The sequence below is a fragment of the Dichomitus squalens genome (assembly GCF_000275845.1).
Source record: "Dichomitus squalens LYAD-421 SS1 unplaced genomic scaffold DICSQscaffold_48, whole genome shotgun sequence".
Classification (NCBI taxonomy): Eukaryota; Fungi; Basidiomycota; class Agaricomycetes; order Polyporales; family Polyporaceae; genus Dichomitus; species Dichomitus squalens.
The window spans coordinates 68,719-86,660 of NW_006766930.1; the positions used below are offsets into that span (position 1 = coordinate 68,719).

General features: G+C 59.9%; 4 protein-coding genes across 4 annotated transcripts; 3 read left to right on the plus strand and 1 right to left on the minus strand.

Annotated features, from left to right (window-relative positions):
• The first annotated feature begins 305 nt into the window (after positions 1-305).
• On the plus strand, positions 306-907 carry DICSQDRAFT_139974 (uncharacterized protein). Its single transcript, XM_007369376.1, has 2 exons — positions 306-701; positions 770-907. The coding sequence occupies exon 1, from the start codon at positions 415-417 to the stop codon at positions 616-618; it is 204 nt and encodes a 67-aa protein (XP_007369438.1). The 5' UTR covers positions 306-414; the 3' UTR covers positions 619-701; positions 770-907.
• Positions 908-2,588: 1,681 nt separating this feature from the next.
• DICSQDRAFT_173555 (uncharacterized protein) lies at positions 2,589-4,258 on the plus strand (the record flags this gene model as incomplete). Its single annotated transcript, XM_007369377.1, has 3 exons — positions 2,589-3,897; positions 3,957-4,131; positions 4,195-4,258. 3 exons carry the CDS (start codon positions 2,589-2,591, stop codon positions 4,256-4,258), a joined length of 1,548 nt encoding a protein of 515 aa, XP_007369439.1.
• Positions 4,259-7,223: 2,965 nt separating this feature from the next.
• On the plus strand, positions 7,224-10,420 carry DICSQDRAFT_157135 (HD-domain/PDEase-like protein; the record flags this gene model as incomplete). The annotated part of the gene is made up of 9 exons (XM_007369378.1): positions 7,224-7,435; positions 7,594-7,695; positions 7,752-7,820; positions 7,878-8,053; positions 8,176-8,465; positions 8,533-8,835; positions 8,885-9,086; positions 9,147-9,711; positions 9,742-10,420. The coding sequence occupies 9 exons, from the start codon at positions 7,224-7,226 to the stop codon at positions 9,950-9,952; spliced, it is 2,130 nt and encodes a 709-aa protein (XP_007369440.1). The 3' UTR covers positions 9,953-10,420.
• Positions 10,421-10,789: 369 nt separating this feature from the next.
• DICSQDRAFT_139977 (uncharacterized protein) lies at positions 10,790-16,980 on the minus strand. The gene is made up of 5 exons (XM_007369379.1): positions 16,642-16,980; positions 16,431-16,578; positions 12,086-15,880; positions 11,891-12,033; positions 10,790-11,832 (listed from the first exon to the last, which is right to left on the minus strand). The coding sequence occupies exons 1-5, from the start codon at positions 16,960-16,962 to the stop codon at positions 11,119-11,121; spliced, it is 5,121 nt and encodes a 1,706-aa protein (XP_007369441.1). The 5' UTR covers positions 16,963-16,980; the 3' UTR covers positions 10,790-11,118.
• Positions 16,981-17,942: the final 962 nt, after the last annotated feature.

Sequence of the window (17,942 nt, forward strand, 5' to 3'; positions counted from 1 at the left end):
CCCCTCCCCCCCGGAATGCGTCGCAGGCGGGCGGGGGGCAGCGAGGGAACGGGGATACGGTCGGCGGCCCTGGCTGGACGCTGCTGCGTTCCTGGCACTCGGGTCTGTGGGCGTGGGCGTGGACAACTGCAGCCGCGGGGGGGGGGGGTGGTGCTGCAGCGCTAGCTGACGCGCGGGAATCTCTGTCAATCGCAGACACATCCTCTCCCCCCTCCCGCGGCGCGGCCCGGGCTGTCCAGAAAGGCCCCTGCCTCCTACGGGCTTCACGCGCGAAAGTCCGGGCGGGGCGTTTGGGGCGCGTGGGGGGAGGAAGCAGGTCATGTATCACTATGGCCCTGCGTAGATGCGTCTTCTGCCGTCTCGAGGACTCTGCGCCTCTCGATAGCCGGCTACAGCGGCAGATCCAAGCCGTGAATGTGGTCGAGCGGTGCGGCGGCTGGCTGTGTGTCGTCCGGCCTCTGTAGGACGTGCGCTGCTGGGACGTACGCCTCTGCCACGAATATCTCGGAGCGTATTGGCCACGCGTGGCGACGGGTGACCAGAGTATACGCCGATAGAGCGTCCGCTCGTCCCGCCCTTTTCTGGAGGCGTTACGGCACGGCTGTCTCCCGTTTTTAGACGTGGGGTCGGAGGGACCGATAGAACGGACGCAGCGTACGGCGGGTGTCCTCCTCGTCGGGTCCTTATGGCGCCATCCGGAACTGAGCACGAAGGAAGATGATGTCATCCTCCGGAGCTTGGAACAGGACGGGAGCGTCACAACACGTACCTCGCCAGTTGGGGAAGGTTCAGCAGCGGGCTCGCTTTCCTGCGTCCGACTCGCGTTCGAGTCGCCGTGCACATCATCGTCCGGTGCTTCGATGCCAGGACACGGACACGGCGGCCTGAGAGCTGGCCCGACGGCGGCAGCATGCGTCCCCGTGCGGCGGAGGGTGTGCTGCCAGTGCCCTACGGAAGCATACGATGGGGCCAGCAGGCCCGCAACGTCTGTTCGCTCGATAGCGCGCGGCGACCCGTCACGGTGCCGCGTTCCTGGACTGTTCGCCTGCCCATTTCTAGAACCGCGGGCGGAGCCAATAGAATAGGCTGCAACCGTGCACAGCGTTACGTGACACGCCAGACCCGCAGGAGATCGTGCGCACGCCCAACGGCCGGGACGCGAGAGGGGGGGGAACCGCCGAGGTTCCGCCAGTTGGGTGGCGGGGATAAGCGTACGTATCTACTCTACACGTCGCGACTCTCGAGTGCCGCGCACGGAAACGGAAAACCCGTGCGCCGTCCCTGATTGGCTGGCTGGTCGCCGCAGCACTGTGTGGTGTCCGCTGCGACAACTTGGAGTGGAGCGTCGTCGACTGATTGAGGGCTGGGGCTGGCGTCGGTCGTGCCACGGTCTCATGGTGGTCGTATCAGGGCAGTACACGCGGAGAGGAGTGGTTGTGCTGAGCACGAGAGGTGCTAAGCACGAGAGCGTTTCAAACGACAGCAGGGCCGCAGAGCATGACAGTCTGTTCATGATACATACATGCACTCAGAACGATCGACAGCCGGACGCGAGCGCCCGGCCGAGGTCGCTACTTACATAATAGTTGTTATGGGCGCCAGTGTAACCGTGCCTCGCTGGCGCCCCACGTCAAGGCCCAAATCGACAACATATGGCAAACTCGGGTGGCAGCACGGAGAGACGACGGGCTACGGCTTCCAGTACGTGGAAAAGAGCAGGGCGAAAGAAAGAGATCAGGTGCGGGAATTGTGCACCTCGTTTTGTTCTGTGAGGGGGGTGAATTGGAACGCGAGGCGGGGGTCTGGAATGGGGCGTGGCGAGGAGGCAGGGAACGGTTCAGAATGCTGGGAGAGAGATGCTGATTAGGCGAGGGAGCTCGGGGAGATTCGCAGGGCGGAGATCTGAAGGTGGCGTGCTGGCTGAGGCGTCGCGAGGTGTCAGACCGGGATGTCAGCACGGTCCGCGCGGGGGGACCGCGGGGAGGATATGAGTGTAGTTCGCACGGGGGGGGGGGAAGTTATCGCGCATGTTCTGCGAGATATATTTTTGCGAACGGAGAGGAAGAGGGGGGAGGTGAGAAGTGGGAGGGGGTATTTGGCGAGTGAGGCGCGCAGCGGTGGGTGGCTGATAGGCTGGGAGTAGTAGTTGCTGACGGCGTGTCCCTGGCAGGAAAGGCTAGACGCGAGAGCCAGGTGTGGAGGAGCGGCGAGGCCTGTACGGAGGGAGATCTGTTGGGTTCGCGCCGAACGCACTTTGCGAATCATCTGGAGAAGTCGTCCCAATCCGTCGAGAAGGTCTGCCCATATAAGGCAAGTTGGAGAGACCGAGCTGGTCGAGGGAAGGAGGACGAATGCTGGATTGGAAGAGAGGGAACATCGAAGATGGGGGGGTGGATCTGAGAGAGAGAGATGCGGGGCTGAGGCCGTCGTGGCAGACAGGCCGTCATGCGGACGGGAGGAGGGCCCGGTATGATTCGAGGACATATACAAGGAAGCCGGCCTGCCCCTCGTCCTCCGTCTCGCTCTCCCAGATCCAGTCCCTGGGCCCCCCGTCTGTCGCCTTAATTTGCCGGGCATAGCCTCCCATCATGTCCATGTCTGCCGTTGCCGCCCACCCCGCCTACGCGCCGTCCGCCGCCGACCGCCGCTACGGCCACGAGCTCGCCGCCCACGCACACGCACACTACGACCCCGCCACGTTCTTCAGCTACTCCCAGCCGTCCCTCAACGCCGTGACCGCCTCCGCCGCCGCCCTCGACCCATCGTACAACAGCCCGTCGTCGTCCTACCCATGGGACGCTTCCTTCCAGACGTCATCCTCTTCGTCCCTCGCAAACGACCCGGCTGCTTTTGCGCCCTCGGCCTCCTCCGGCCCGCAGAGCCTGTCTAACCTCGGCGCAACATACGCCGAGTACTCTGCCCACCGCCCCGCCCTCCCCGCTCGCTCCTCCGCCCACTACCACATCCCCCACCACCCCCAGCCCGCCTCTCCCGCCTCGACGCACTCCTCGACCATATCCTCTCCCACAGCCCGCTCCCCCTACTCGTCCTCCTCCCGCGGCTACTCCTCCCTCGCTGCCGCAAACGCCTCCCACTCCGCCACCTCCTCCGCAGCCCGTCTCCAGCATGCCACCTGGGACTCCTCCTGCCTCTACACCATCGACCCCTGCGATCCCGTACACACCCCGCTCTCCCCCCTCTCCCCCCTCACGTCCCCTCCCTCTACCCCGATCAAGACAGAGGACCCAGACGGCGGGCTCGTCATCGAGGTCTCCGTCCCCGCCCAGCCCGTCTCCGGTGCCATGCCCGAAGTCCCCTTACGCGCCACTCACGCCGTTCCAGAAATGAAGAGGATGATGTACGCCTTCCGTCTCGAAAACTTTGCCATGCACGACGGCATCAAGTCCGCCGCCGTCCAGCCAGGCTCCGGTGGTATCGAAGTCGGCCCCCTCAAGGAGCAGCCCGTCGAGCTCGAGTGGCAGGTTCAGCTCGACGCCCCACTCGTCGCCGACGAGGAAGAGGACGCGTTCCGCTATCCGACCGCGCCTCGCGCACAGGGCAAGACCGCCGCACGGCCGTCGACGTTGTACAGACAAGACACCCCCGTCTCCCCCAGACAGACCGGGCGCGGAGGCTACGTGTCGATGGGCAGTGCGTCCCCCGCGTCGAGCTTGGACTACCCGTCCGCAGTCGAGAACGACGCCTGGGACGCGTCCTCCGGGTACGGCTCCGTCGCAGGCACCAGCGCGCGTTCGGGCCCCCCCTCGACCTCGAGCCCGAGCTTCCCCTCCGTGATGACCCCCGCGCAATCCTTGAATTGGGACTACCAGCCGGGGGAGGCCTCCATCCCGCCCTCGACGTACCGCAGGCAACCGCAGCCGTCGGGCCAGCGCTCGTGTATGTCTTCCTCCTTCTCTTTTGCTGCGGTAACGGGCGAGGACTAACCGTGCGCGCAGTATCTCGCGTGTCGCAGACGCACGGGCAGTACCTGCTTAGCGGGAGCTCGAGCTCGAAGGTCGTGTACCCGCAGGCCTCGCAGTATAATGGCTACGAGTCCTCCGGCTACCCACGACATACGTCGAGCAGTCGGTACGGTGGGGATGTGTACGCGGCTTCGTCCGCCGGCTCTTGGTATCGTAAGTCTCCCATTAGCATCCGGCGTCAGGCCAGCATGCTCATCCGGGTTCTCTTTAGGCTCGTGAAGTGCGGTGTCACCCCGCATACTGAGCGCAAATTCTTTTTCTTGGCGCATATATAGACGTGCAGCTCACATCGAGCGTGCTGACGAGGAGCAGCACAAACCACCACGATACGGATTTCGGATACCCTGCTCGCGCTGTGCGCCCTCCAAGCGGTTTGTATCTATACGTCTTGCATATTTTCTTGTCGTCGAGTTGGACGTAAAGTATACGCCATGGACATCGCACTTATTTGCTGTATCATCGACATGCTTCTCATCGTTTGCAGTTTGCGCACACAATCCGCTGCTTTCGTGCTTTGTAGAGATCCTACATCCACCGCATACCCCTCTTGCTCTCATCAGCCGGTCACGACTCATGCATTCCGTAGGCTTCTCGGCTCTCGCTATGTATTCTCTCATGGTCATCGGGGCTCTCTTCTATCTCATCTGCCATCGTCTCGAATGCACAACACCATCTTGCTCTCTGCGCTCTGATCGTCGTCCTACACTCTGCACGTTGCTGTCCTTACGTATCGCCTCACTCATCATCTGTATCTGTATCTGCTATTGTTCACAAGCCGCGCCGGTAGAAGGATGTCATTCCGATATGCCCTGACTCGAGCTCGTCTCCCGGTGCGACGCAGGATGGTATCATGCTGTGATCACGATCTGGCGCGCCATCTGACGTCGGAGCGGGCTGGACGACAGATTCGAGTCGCCCGGATGTCGATGACGGCTGAGATCTGGAAGCCGGAGGAGGAGAGGCGCCTCGCGCGACCGTTCGCTGCATCGTGATCACTTCACTACAGCCGCCAGACGTCTGCGCAATCTACACCACCAGCGACTCTCGTAGCCCCGACGCGCTTCTTCTCTCCCCCCGCCACGTCTGGCTGGCCTTGAACTGTGTCTGCGGGGTGGTCGCGATCGCGCTCGTCCACGCGCCCTGCTTTCTTGTCACAGGGCCGAACGTATACAGGGACGAGGGAAGGAGCGGAGTTGGGGAGAATGGAGAGAACACAGCGCATAGCAGGCAGGAACGCATGCATGAATGAGGGGCGCCTGGCTCATCGGTATGTCCACCCGTCCATCCTTCCGAGTCGAGTTCAGGCGAGTCCGCGTGGTCGCGGTCGCTGGCCGAAGCGTCTGCGTCTGCATCTACGATGATCGCACGGGTTCCTGCTGGTCGTTCGGGCGTGCGGGAAGACGTAAGAGCGTAAGAGCGCTTGGCTTGGGGCGCGGGCGCGGGCGCGGGCGTGTGGGATCTCGGCTGTAGATCGGGATGTAGTGTGGCGAAGGCGGGATCTGGGTTCGGTTGGTGAACGTTAACTTTGAGAATGGATGATGGGGAGCTGGTCGGGGTTTGAGCTTACGTGACGGGAGTGCGCCGGTGCGAGTGTGGGTACGCTCGGATAGGGATAGGGGGAGGGAGAACCAGGGAATGGGAGAATGGGCAAATGGGAGGACGGGCGAATGAGAGAACGAGCAAATGAGAGAACGAGCGGATAAGAGAACGGGCGAATGGGGAAACCAGGTGTAGGGCGAATGGGCGAGTGCGGTGTGTCACGACGTGCCCCGGGCTTCTCGCAGGCAAAGGGGGGGGGGGTTCTGTCGGAAGATCTACTTGCCTTTGACGGGCATGGGAGAGTGTGTGTGATCAGTAGAAGGGAAGGGGAAGGAGAAGGGGTGGGTGGACGTTCTCGTTCGACTGCGGTGATGGATTCTGTCCGAGACGGGTTTAGCTGTCTGCTGGAGAGAGGGTTAAAGGCTTATTTTATTTGAACGCTGAGCGTGTCTGTGTGCCTCGTTGTTGGGACGGGGGTGCTAAGTATACGTACGCGCTGGGCGATGGAGCATCGTATTGGTTGGGAGCGTGAGCACGTCGGAGCTGAGTATGTATGAGTGCTGAGGTCTGAGGACGGGGACTGGATCGTCGGTGTACGTGGGCGGATGAATTGGCGGGTACCGGTGGAACAGATGCGAGATCGGTATCGCGAGGCGAGATATAGACTGCGAATGACCCGACCCTCGGACGCGATGCAGACGAGGAGGTGAAGAAGCTGCCTCCAACCAGGTGACTGGAGGGTTTGCGAGCGCGCTCAGTGATGGTGGGAGCATGAACTGAACTCTGTGAGTATGAGCATGAACTGAACTCTGTGAGTATGAGCATGAACTGAACTCTGTTAGTATGACCTAGGATTGGAGTCACGGTGCGGTACAGGCGAGATTCAGGTCGAGAAGGGGGATCGACGTCATAGCCCGTTGTCGTGTCACCTTCATACCCGAAGGTAATATAAAGCTCAGGCAACAGATGCGCTTACCTGCGAGGCTGCGGCCCTGCGGATACAAGCACGAAGCAGTCTCGACAGCCTCAGCGAGGGTTGTAGGCCCACGCATGAGCACCTAGACCGAGCCGCAGAGGTAGCAGCGTGCGGTGTCGATCGGGGCTGCGCGAGCTCTAAGAACAGAAGAGTTGACGGCGTCAGTGGACCTGATCGCGAAGAGTGAACGCAAGGAGTCTGCAGGGCCTTCAAGTATCGAACGATCGGCAGTGCTCCCGGCACAGGCATGTCGTCGGTCTGTGGGAGGAATTGCCGGCTGCCGCTGATAAGTATACGAGGTGGCGCTCTGAGGTGTGTGCTGAAGGGAGTGGCGCACACTGAAGCGTGTGGTTTCACCTACGGCTGGGGTTGGTGGTTGAGGAGGAGTGGTTTGACGAAGGGGTTAACCAGGAAAGTCGAAGGGGACAAGCCGGTACTGAATAGGGGCCAGCCGCCTCGTGGATACCAAGGAGTCGCAGACATTTGGCGTGGCTGTCAGATGGCCTTCATGAAGGATGCGTGGAGTGGAGCGACAAACGGGTGGCAGAGAGCTCGGCAGCATATTATGCTAGATTGCATGTGTCAGCGGCGCAAATAGCACGGTCGATTGCCGTTGTGGAGACTGTATACAGACGTCGAGGACGGAGGGGCGGTGGGCGACAGGACGGCAGTACATGCGGGCTTAGCGTAGCATTAAAAGCGACGGAGATTGCGCGGTTTGCGTCATGCCAGCAAGCACACACCACGCAGCGGCCGCTGGCCTGCGCCAGGGCGAGGGCCTCGACGGCGCAGGCCGACGACGTCCTGCTTGCGATTTCGATCTCCCGGGTCCGGAAGCCGCGCCGAAGCAGGACAGACACCGAGCTGCTCCCGGCTTCGCGGGAGAAACACCCCGGCTGCTGTGCACGCACCGCGCCGTCCTTCCGCGGCACGCTCGGTGCACAGTCGGCGACGGCGGCGGCGGCGGCGGCGGCGGCAGCAGCGTCGGCGGGCCCAGACAGGACGGCGCCGGGGCCCGGGAGACTCGCGTGGCCGACGCAGGGAGAGGAGGCGGAGCGCCGGAGAGAGGGCGGCCACGTGGGGCGGATCGCGCAGTCTGTGCGCTCTTCTCATTGGCGGGCTCGCCCTCGCCCTCAGCGACGAGCGTCGTGGACACGGTTGGGGAGGCTGGGAGGAAACAGACTGCGGCGAAACCAGGTCCGTGACATGTTCTGACGGCAGAAGGCCCTCTCCAATATGCTCCGTTGCATCAGATATGCCGAGGTCCTCATAGACGTCCGTCTCCACACCGAGACCATCGTCAGCCAAGAGGGCGATCAGCCGTACGTTCCTCACTCGTCTCTTGGCCTGTCCCCCCTCGTTCTTATCTCGCTCTCAAGGCCGTCATGGGTGGACGTGGATCCCGACACCCGCCAACGCCTCATCCACTCCCTCAGCTCCTGGCATTTCGAGCCTCATAAACTCCCCGAAGAAGAGATCCTAGCATGCTCTTACATCCTCTTTGAGGCTCTCTTTCGGATAGAGCACATGCACGACTCGATATCTGTCCCTCTAAGTGAGCTTTCACTCTTTTCTGATACGGTACACATGCATCTCCACCCCGTGAACACTGTCGGCCGTCTCCTCGGGTCCTTAGTTCCCCCTTGCCCACCCAATGTACTAACCCGTTTCTGCTAGATTGTCTAGCCACGTTCGTGCAGCATCTACGCCAGCTCTATCGGCAAGGCAATTCATACCACAACTTCCAGCACGCTCTAGACGTCTTTCAGGCTGTATACTTCTTCCTATATTGCGCTGGCGTCGTCCCCTCTGTCACCATCCTTCTCGAGGACGGCCGTACATGGGAACGAGATAAGACCCAATGCGATCCCCTCGTCTCGTGCCTGACTCATGAGGACCTATTTGCGCTCTACGTCGCAGCGGTCGGTCATGACGTTGGTCATCCAGGTTTAACAAACGCCTTCATGGTAATTGGACGCCTGTCACTACGCCTCCTCGCACTGCTGATAATTATTTCCGTCACTCAAACGCTAGCGGAACGCTAAGACGCCGCTGTCGGTCGTTTACGACGACAAGTCCGTCCTGGAGCAGATGCACTATTCCCTCATCATGCAGATTATGCGGCATAATAACCTTGGCTTCCTGCTCGATCGTCCTCTCACTGGCTCGACGTTCCGCAAGCTGCTCCTTGGCGCGGTTCTTGCCACGGATATGGGCGTACACTTCGACTTCATGACAGAGTTCGCGAATCTCCTAAAGGGCGCCGACTTCCCGGAGTTAAAGAGGCGCGTCCTGGTGTGTCAAGCTCTGATCAAGTGCGCGGATATCAGTAACCCGGTACGTAAGGTGTATTCACACTCGCGGTTCACGCTCTCACTCGTCACAGAGCCGACCGTATCTTGTTTCGCAACACTGGGCAGCAGCGCTAGAGTCGGAATGGAGCAGTCAGCTCCTCCTGGAGAAGCACCTTCACCTGCCTCTGTCAGTGAAGCCTTCAGATAGTCGGGTGGGCGAGGCGAACGGCCAGTTATGGTTCAACAAGACCTTCGCACGTCCGCTCTTCGAGCTTGTCGCGCAGGGCATCCCATGTGAGTGAGCATTCTCATCGGCAATAATATAGCCTGCTCAGAAGGCGGCCGCACTCGCAGCAATGGAACGCTTTGCCCACCAAACACGGGAGAATTTCGCCTTGTGGCAAGCGCGTGCTGCTGAGCTCGCCACAGAACCGCCAGATGATTCCGACACGGTCGCTGGCACGCCTCTGGCATGGCCGTCTCAGGTGCCGAATGACTTCCTGACCGCGTTTCCTCCCGCCCTCCCTCCGTCGTTCCGGCTACCCGAAGATCCGCTCTACCCGTCCTTCTACCACCCCCACCATCGCTTCTCGAGCGCAGAGCCCAGTTCGTCTTCGGATTCTACCCCCAGCCAGTACGAGAGCTGCGAGTCGTCGTGGCCCTCTCCTGCCTTATCACCTGCGCTCGACCCTTCGCCAGCACTAGCGTCTCCGATAACAGTGCTCCCTCCACGGCTGGAGTTGCAAACCCTTACGAGCCCCCACTCGCGCGCGCCCAGCGTCGCGTCCACCATCCCCTCGTCGGCCGGCAGTCTGTGCAGCATGACGAGCGAGGCGACCGCCGCGATCCGCGCGGCGTACAAGGCGAGCGTCCGCAAGAAGAAGAGCTTCCACCGCGCGTCGTGGAACCCGTCCCCGACGTCGTTCACGCCCGTGCCGTCGCCGCTCAGCCACGCTGCGCCAGCAGCGTTCGGACTGGAACAGGGGCGGAGCCCGGTCTCCCCCGGGGGCAATGGGGACAGCCCGATGAGCTTGAGCGCGGGCTCGCCGAGCACGGGCACCCTCACGCCTAGCCCGCTCACCCCGGAGGGGAACGCGGCGGGGCCGGGGGCGGGCGGACCGGTGCTGCTGAAGACGGCGCTCGTGTCTGCGTCGTCGTGACCCGCCCCTAGGCGTCTTCTTCCCCGCGTGCAGTCAGTCGCCCGCTGATGAGATCCGTTCTACCTGCATGCTCGTTTGGGTTTGGCTGCTTGAATGTGAATGATGATGTTATGGCATGGCACGCGGGCGATGCGCTTTGGCGGGTCCTGCTGTGTAATGCGTACGATCGCCCATCTGTATCTATCTATCTCCGCTATCTCAGTCCGTTCTCTGTCCGTTCTGCCTCCGTGTCTGTCTGTCGTCGTCGTCCTGTCTGTCTCGTTCTGCCCTGCCCTGTCTTGTGTCGTGTCGTTCGTGCCGTATCGCTATGGCTGCCTGTCCTCTTTCGTACATCTCTGTTCACGTCTGCTCTTCGGTCATCCTCGATCATCTCTAGCGTTTCTTCATGTCGACATTTGCATCATCGCTCGGGTTCGGACATTCGCATCGTATTCGGAACCTCGGCTATATCCATATGTTCATCTCGACCCCCGTGTCTTTCCCCTGCCTCACTCGCAGGTTACGGGCATTCGCAGTCGTCGGAGATCGCAGCCAATCAACGGTGAATCCATGCAGGCAGCAAAGGGGCCTTCGCCAGACCGATGTGTCTTGACCATTTGTGCACCACAGGGGACAGGGTAATGCGGGTCGTATAGAGACTGAGTTGCCATTGCACAAATGAGCTGTTCATAACTACAACTACGCATGAATCCTCGGCCGGTCGTGTATATTGTACACTCGCTTGTCCACCCGAAGCATCCTCTCCCGTCCGCAGGACACCGGCAGTGTGTCTGTTCAAACGCAGCATGATTTACTGCTCCGAACGATGTTCCCAGGATTGACAGGAGGTGGGTCCAAGGAACGTTTGATTTGCTGCGTAATCGCACAAAATAAGGGATACATGCTGCGGTAGGTGGTAACGGCGAGAAGGAACGAGTGGGGGAATGGTGTATCAACAACAACGGAGGGCATACTAGACACAAGAAAACCGGATTATCAAAGAGTGTTACGAGGTGAGCAAGGCACGATAACAAAGCAGAGGTGAGATAATAGTAGAGGGAAGGGGTAAGGGTGAACGCGATGGGGGCAGAGGGTCGATATACACAAGGTGATTATGGCCGTGCATACCGAGGTGATCAGTGGGAGAGAAATCGATATATGCAAGCGGAAGACAACGGCCCCATGTATTACGACTCTTGCCCAGCGGCTGATGTAGAAGTCTTGGTCGATCGACGCGTCCCGAATCTAGAGAAGAAACCACCCTCATGCGACGTCGAGCTGCCTGCACGGGAGCGGAATGACCATGCTGGGGAGACTGGACGCTGCATCTCTATTGCATTAGGGTCGAGCAGCTGCTCCCGTGCACGCGTCGGTGCTGGCTTCTGGGGCGCATGATTGTGATCGTGGTTGTGGTCATGGTGATGATGATGGTGCTCGATTCGCCCAGACCGACCCACAGTATGACGACCGTCACAACAAGCGCGGACATTCTCCAGTCCTTCGAAGCCCTCGTCGGATAGAGTTTCATCGTGGAGCTCGAAGTCCAAGTCCTCGTCATCGCCACCAGGGACGTGCTCGTACTCCTTCGTGGGACTACTCGGAGCTTCGGCCCACCGAAGGTATTCGGCGGCGGGCGTACCTGATCGTTTGCCCATTGATCCGCCTAGCGATATTTGAGAACGACTCCTCTGTCCACGAGGAGTAATGTTCCATGAGTCTCCGCTGCGAGCAGTTCGACCGGTTCGGGTACTCCGTTGGCTCTCGGGACTCGACATTACGTTCGCGGGATACTCCTCAGGTAGTTCTCCGTTCACCGACATCGGGCTCATGGCACCAACATCACCTTGCCCAGGAGCAGATATGTGCGCATTGCCTGGTCTTGTGAGGAGGTACTTTAGAGCCTGCAAGTGAGATAATCATGAGTTATTATCACGAAGCGCGTAGGGAATGCATCCTTACATTGAACCAGATGTCATGCCTTTCTTTGGTAGGCGCCGTGAACTTCATCTCCCGCTGAGGCGTCGACACGATCACGCTGTACTGGTAGATGCCTGGCGGCATTGGGTTCGGGTCCATGACAGCGCGTACGGACTCGATGTACGCTATGGAGATTCTCAACGAACCGGACTGCGACATTGCCAACGGATGACTTACCGCTCTTGGCACTGGACTCAGTGACGTTTGACGAACCCGGATCGGCAGAACTCCAGTACAACGTCCGAGTATACGGGTGAACCCAAAAGAAGCGTTTGTGCCTACGCTCTCCATGTCCTTTCCCGATGGCTCTCCTCGTGTACTTGTACAAGAACTCTCCGATCATCGTCTGCGTGATGGCGTGGATGATCGCCGGGTCTGTTGACACGGGTGCACCGCCGGCGATGGGGCCTGCACGCTCCTGCACGGTGGCCTCCAGGTTGCTGTGCCGACGCATATGGGCTTCGAACTGATGGTCGGAGGAGATCGACGAACGTTGCGACCCGATACTGTGGCCGCCAGAATTGAGGGAGGCAGACGAGAGCTCTCGACGTTCGCGATCACGAAGGTTGAACGAGAGAGCCGAAGGACTGGAAAGAGGCGCACGGGCTGCCGCATTCGCGGCTGAGCGGAAGCTGCTCGTAGACGGTAGCTGGCGGAGACCTTGCTGAGATGGTGGCATGGAAGACCCATGGGCTCGCCCAATCGTACCTCGTCCGGGTATACCCAAATTTGGCGTCGTCGCACGCTGGATGAGCTCTACAGGAGGCGGCGACGAAGGACGAGGAGGCGGTATATCGTGGGACATCCTCTTCTCGGGTATGAAAGGAGGGGGTAACATGGTATTCGGCGGGGGAGGCTGTCTTGGGGGAGGCGGTAGAACCATCATGGGCGGACGAGTCTTGTCGATATTTGGGAGCACGGAAGGCGTCCGCGATCGAGTCATGATGTCGTCCATAGCAGAGGACAACGTTGACTCTATGGACTGTCGCCTGTCCGAATGAGAAGTGCGGGGGCGAGCAATGAAAGTGGCATTTGCGTCCCGAATGGTCGTGTTCGGTGACGGCGACGAAACTGGAGATGGGACTGCAGGGGTGGGCAATGTAGTGGCAGTGGTGGTCGGGCCCGCCGACGAAGGCGGAATGAATTGGAACTGTTGAGAACTCGGGCCAACGCGGAAGACAGTGGGAATAGACCCCGCCGCGGCGCCAGCTGCAGAAGCGGATGCGGCCACAGCAGCACCTGCAATGGAGCTGGCGGAAGACGCGACAGACGGAGGAGCAGGTATCGGGATAGGGACGACGGCAGGGGTCGACGCAGCGGATGGAGCGGTGGCCGGCGCCGGAACGGGAGCTTGAGGCGGAGGAGGAATCCACTCGTCGGTTTGAATGGACATATCCTTCGTTTCCGGCTTCGGCGAAGGCTCGGGAGCTGGAGGGAGGACAGCTGGCACCACAACAGGTTCCGGTTCCGGCTCTGGCTCCGCTTGAACGCCAATAGTAACGACGGCGGGTGCTGGCACCACGACAGGCTCCGGTTTTGGCTCTGGCTCTGGCTCCGCCTGAACGCCAACAGTAACGAGGGCAGGTACTGGCTTTGGTTCAGGCTCGGGTTCCGGCTCGGGTTCGGCCTGGACGCCGATAGTGACAAGGACAGGCTTGGGCTCCGGCTCGAGGACAGGCTCAGGTTCAGGTTCAACCTGAATGCCCTGCTCCGCAGTCTCGACAGGCGGCGGCTCCGGGATAGGGTCCGTCTCAATCTCGACGGTGGCATATGTGAGTGGAGGCTTGACAGGAGATGGCTCCGGTGCAAGTACCGCGGGCGAGGTCTGAGGAATGGAAACGGAAGATGACATAGCGGAATCGGTCTGTACCCTGGACGCCTTGATGCTCTGGTCACTCCCAGAGTCGGAGTACCCTGACTCGGAGACGGTCCGAATGGAGTGGTAGTCGCTGAGCGATTCACCCGATGGTGTCACGGGCACGCTGTACGCATCGGTGAAATCTTCGGTATGTGTTGTGTCCCCAGTGATAGACCCGGTCTCCGTCACACCGTCATCGTCCTCTTCGAGCATAGCAGTTTCACTGAACGTGAGCGAGGGTGGACGGCGCAGACGGACCGTGGCGTTGCCGGAATCCTCGCTGGAGCTGCGAGAGAGATCGGCAGCATGCACGCCAGTGTATGCAGCAGCAATAGCCGCGGCAGGGGTAAACACGGGCTGGGTCTGAACGCCCGTGCCCGCCAGACCAGGAGCAGTAGTCTGAGTCTCAGCCGAAGAGAACGTCGGTGCAGGGCGTTCCGGGACAACATCAACCTGGATCTCAGCGTCAGCGAGAATTGGTGCGACTTCGGGGTCAGTCTGGAGCGATATTTCCGTGGTAGAAACGATAGGCACGGGCTCTGGTTCAACCTGGATGGCCATTTCTGAAGTCGACGGTGGAATGACCTGAATGATGGGAGGCGGAGGCGGAGGCTCCTCGAAATCTGTCTGCACACCGAACTCGACGGTCTCGATGTCAGCGAACTCCTGTTGCAAGTCGTCCGCGATGGAAGATCCGGGCTCCGCTTCCATCATACCGAAACCGAGCTCTGCTGCAAGTGCCTCCGGCTGCCCGACAAGGGACGGTGGACGCGCCTCCTGGTACGCAGCACCGCCACGCGAGCGACGAGGGAGCGTGCCGCCGCGGGCCGTGCGTGCCAGTACGCTCTGGCGCAAGGGGCTGCCGTTTTGGAGAGAGCTTGCGGACACAGAGCGGCGGAGGACGTTTGCGAAGGCAGGGTCCATGCCGTCGACACTGGTCCGGTTTGAGTTCACTGCAGTAGAAGGCGAAGCTTGCAAATCTGGTTCCTCGAACTCCTCTTCGTCGTCCAAGTCGGCTCCTTGCCTAAACTCGGCAGGGATGGGCGGTACCGAGGGAGCTGGGGACGTGTCGAAGTCGTGATCGTCGTTGTATTCTGAAGACGGGCTGTGGGCGGCCATGCCGAGGCGTTGAATGAGCGTAAGACCACCACGACCCCTACCACGGCCGCGACCGCGGCCGGAGCGGTAAGGCGTGAGACGTGCTTTGGGCTTGGGTGCTGCTTCCGCATCCTCATCAGCGACGTCATCTTCTTCCTCTTCGATCGCGAAGCCAGGGGATGCCTCGAGCTTGCGTCTGTAATCCATGCGAAGCTCCTTCTCCCTCTGCAACGTGCTCTTGAGAGTGCTGATCTGCCGCTGGGCATGCGCGAGACGCTGCTGGAGCGCTTCGATCTCGTTCGTCGGGTGGTTAGGGGCGAGGAAAGTCTTCGAGGGCGAAGGATCGGGGGACTCGTCGAAATCAAAGCCATCTGGAGGGAAAAGTCCAGAGTTGTCCAGCTTCTTGCGGGTGTGCGTCGATGCGGCGGCGGTGCTGAAGACATCGTCTTCGTCCTGATCTGCCGGAGTGACAGCTTCGGAAGCAGTGACGCCGTTAGGAGTGAGCGGAGAACCAAAGCGAGGGAGACGGCGGGAGGCCTTCGCCACTTCCGCCTTCATCGAATCCAAAGCCTGCTGCAAATCTGATTTGTCGCGTTGGAGGCTCGCGGCATGCTTTCGTGCTTGTGCGACGTCTGTCTCGTGCTTAGCCTTAAGTTCTTCGAACGCCACCTGTTGCCGCTCAGCCTCGTTCTTGTGCTGGTCAGCAGTCTCGCGAGTTGTAGTGAGAAGACGTGTCAGCCGCTTGTTTTCGCCCTCGAGACGTTGAGCGGTAGCCTGGGAGTCTGCAGCCTGAGTGCGAAGTTCCTGGAGCGTGACCTCGAGATTCCAGTTCTCCTCTTTAAATTTGTCTGCAGACTGCTCCTGCTGCCGGAGAGCTTGGCGGAGGTTTTCGAGAGACTTCTCGAGATCGTCCTTCTCCTCCTTCATATCCTGGATTGCCTTGTCTCGCTCACCAAGTAAGCTTTGCAACCGACGGACCTCCGTAAGCAGACCACTACCAATCTCGAACGCGAATTCTGTAAATCATGCACATCATGGTAAACAATCTGCCCGCACGAGGGGATAGGAACGAAGGAAAAGGTGCCGGATGGGCTTCTATTACGAGACGCGCGCACAATGCTTCACTTCGGCAATAGCTCTCTATGGGCGTTATTCATCGCGTGTTTGCTCCCATTCTCGCCAGGCCACGGATAATGCCACCGAGATATGAGGAATCAGCTTAGGATAGGGGGGTATGAACTGCTTCCTGTATAACTAGGGTATCCGGGGAGCTATCGTTGCCCCGTGGAGGAAGCGATGCATTTTATGGCGGTGAAATCGAACCATTCGAGACGGATTCATGCCTGGGTGTTCTCACATAGTGAATGAGGCGTGTGCAGCAATCCGCTCGCAGCACATACCGCGGAAAGCTCTGGCTCATAGCACCGCTATTTGAGCCTCCCGATCAACCCGTCGGCAAGCACAGTAATACACCGCGCGATGCTTCGTGCCACAGACGAATGGATTGATCACCGCTGAGATTCTAGGAATGCGTCGGACTCAGACTAAAGCAAACCGAACACTCACCGACATCATCAGCACGATGAGCTGCATTCTTCGCACGGCGAGACGATTGCGCCGCAGATGGACCAGCGACAGCACCCTTCGAGCGTTCATGTTCATTCCGTGAAGGCTCTGTATGACGCGAGGCAGGAGCATGGACACCATTCGTGGGCTGATAAAAGGAAGGTCGGGGTTTAGACGACGGGGAGAGCTGTGCGATCAGGTTGCCACTCACCTTAGAACCGAACACACTCGTCAATTGCTCGTTTTCAGTGTCCCAAGCCTTCATCGCATCCGCAAGCTCGCGGTACTTGTCCCGTACACTGACGTCTAAACCATCGTCACTGCCGGTGCCATCGAGTTCCAACTCCTGCATCTGCTTGATCCGCTCCTCGAGTTCCATGCGCTGCGCCAGCAGCTGGTGGCCGAGCGTGGCCGCGGACTGAAGTTGCTTTTCCTTGCTGTCGAGGAGGTTCTGGAGGTGGAGACGAATGTTTCCGGTAGCATCGTGGTCAGATATGGCGTCCACGTCGCCGCCATCGGAGAAAGTCGCCATCGTCGCCGCCGACGACGGTGGTGGAGGTGGAGACGACGGACTCGGAGACGCGACCGTCTAACGCGTGGCCGTGACGATGATAGGTCACGCGTGACCCGCCGTTCAACCTTGTCCAGATTTGGCGTCCAACTCGTCTCCGGCCACGGATTTTGGTGGCCTAGCACAGCCTGAAAGACAGCCATATTTCTTACAGCAGACGCCCGGTAACGACTCGCGCACGAGGAGTCTGCACCCACTAGGCCTTGAAGGACGCAAGACTCATTTCAAGCGATGAAGCCGTGAGCGAACGAGTGCGTATGAAATGGACGTTTTGTTGGAACATAGCGTCTGAACAAGAGCTTTTTTATTATTATTATTATTATCTTGTCTTATACCAAACATAGCTACAAAGTACGGTAGGTATGTAAGTAAGCGTCTTATCCGAGATTGTTTGGCATTTCCACCCAGCGCGTCACTTAAGACTTGCACCAGCGTGCTCGGACCACGACCGAAGTCAGCGTGTGGAGTAAGGACCCGCACCTACCCGCTCACACCATATCTGCCAACGGCGACCCGGAGTCGCCGTCCCCATCCGTAACAAGAGTGGTCGCCGTCGAGGAGGAGGACGACGACGAGGGGGGGGGAATGAAGTGTCGCCAAACTATCCGCCCGGCTAGTTCGGTGACGGTGAGGGATAAGACCGGGATAGTCGCCCATCCGGTCGTAGGAGTTTGCGGGCTTTCCGTCCGTCCGGCCGCATCCGGAACGGGGCGTACTTGTGGCCTCGCGCAAGTAGGCGCCGCCGGTCGTGCCGGCAGCGCTGGGGGAGGAGGGACTCGTGACCGAAGTCCAGTACTAGCGCTGCACCAGAAGTGCAAATAGTGAAATCTTGCAACAGAAGTGCAAATCGAGGCGCTATTCATCAGATCCTCATCAAATAACCTGATTCTTTTTGCGTCGTGTGCGTATGAAGCTACTCTACGGTCTCGTAAAAGAGTTGG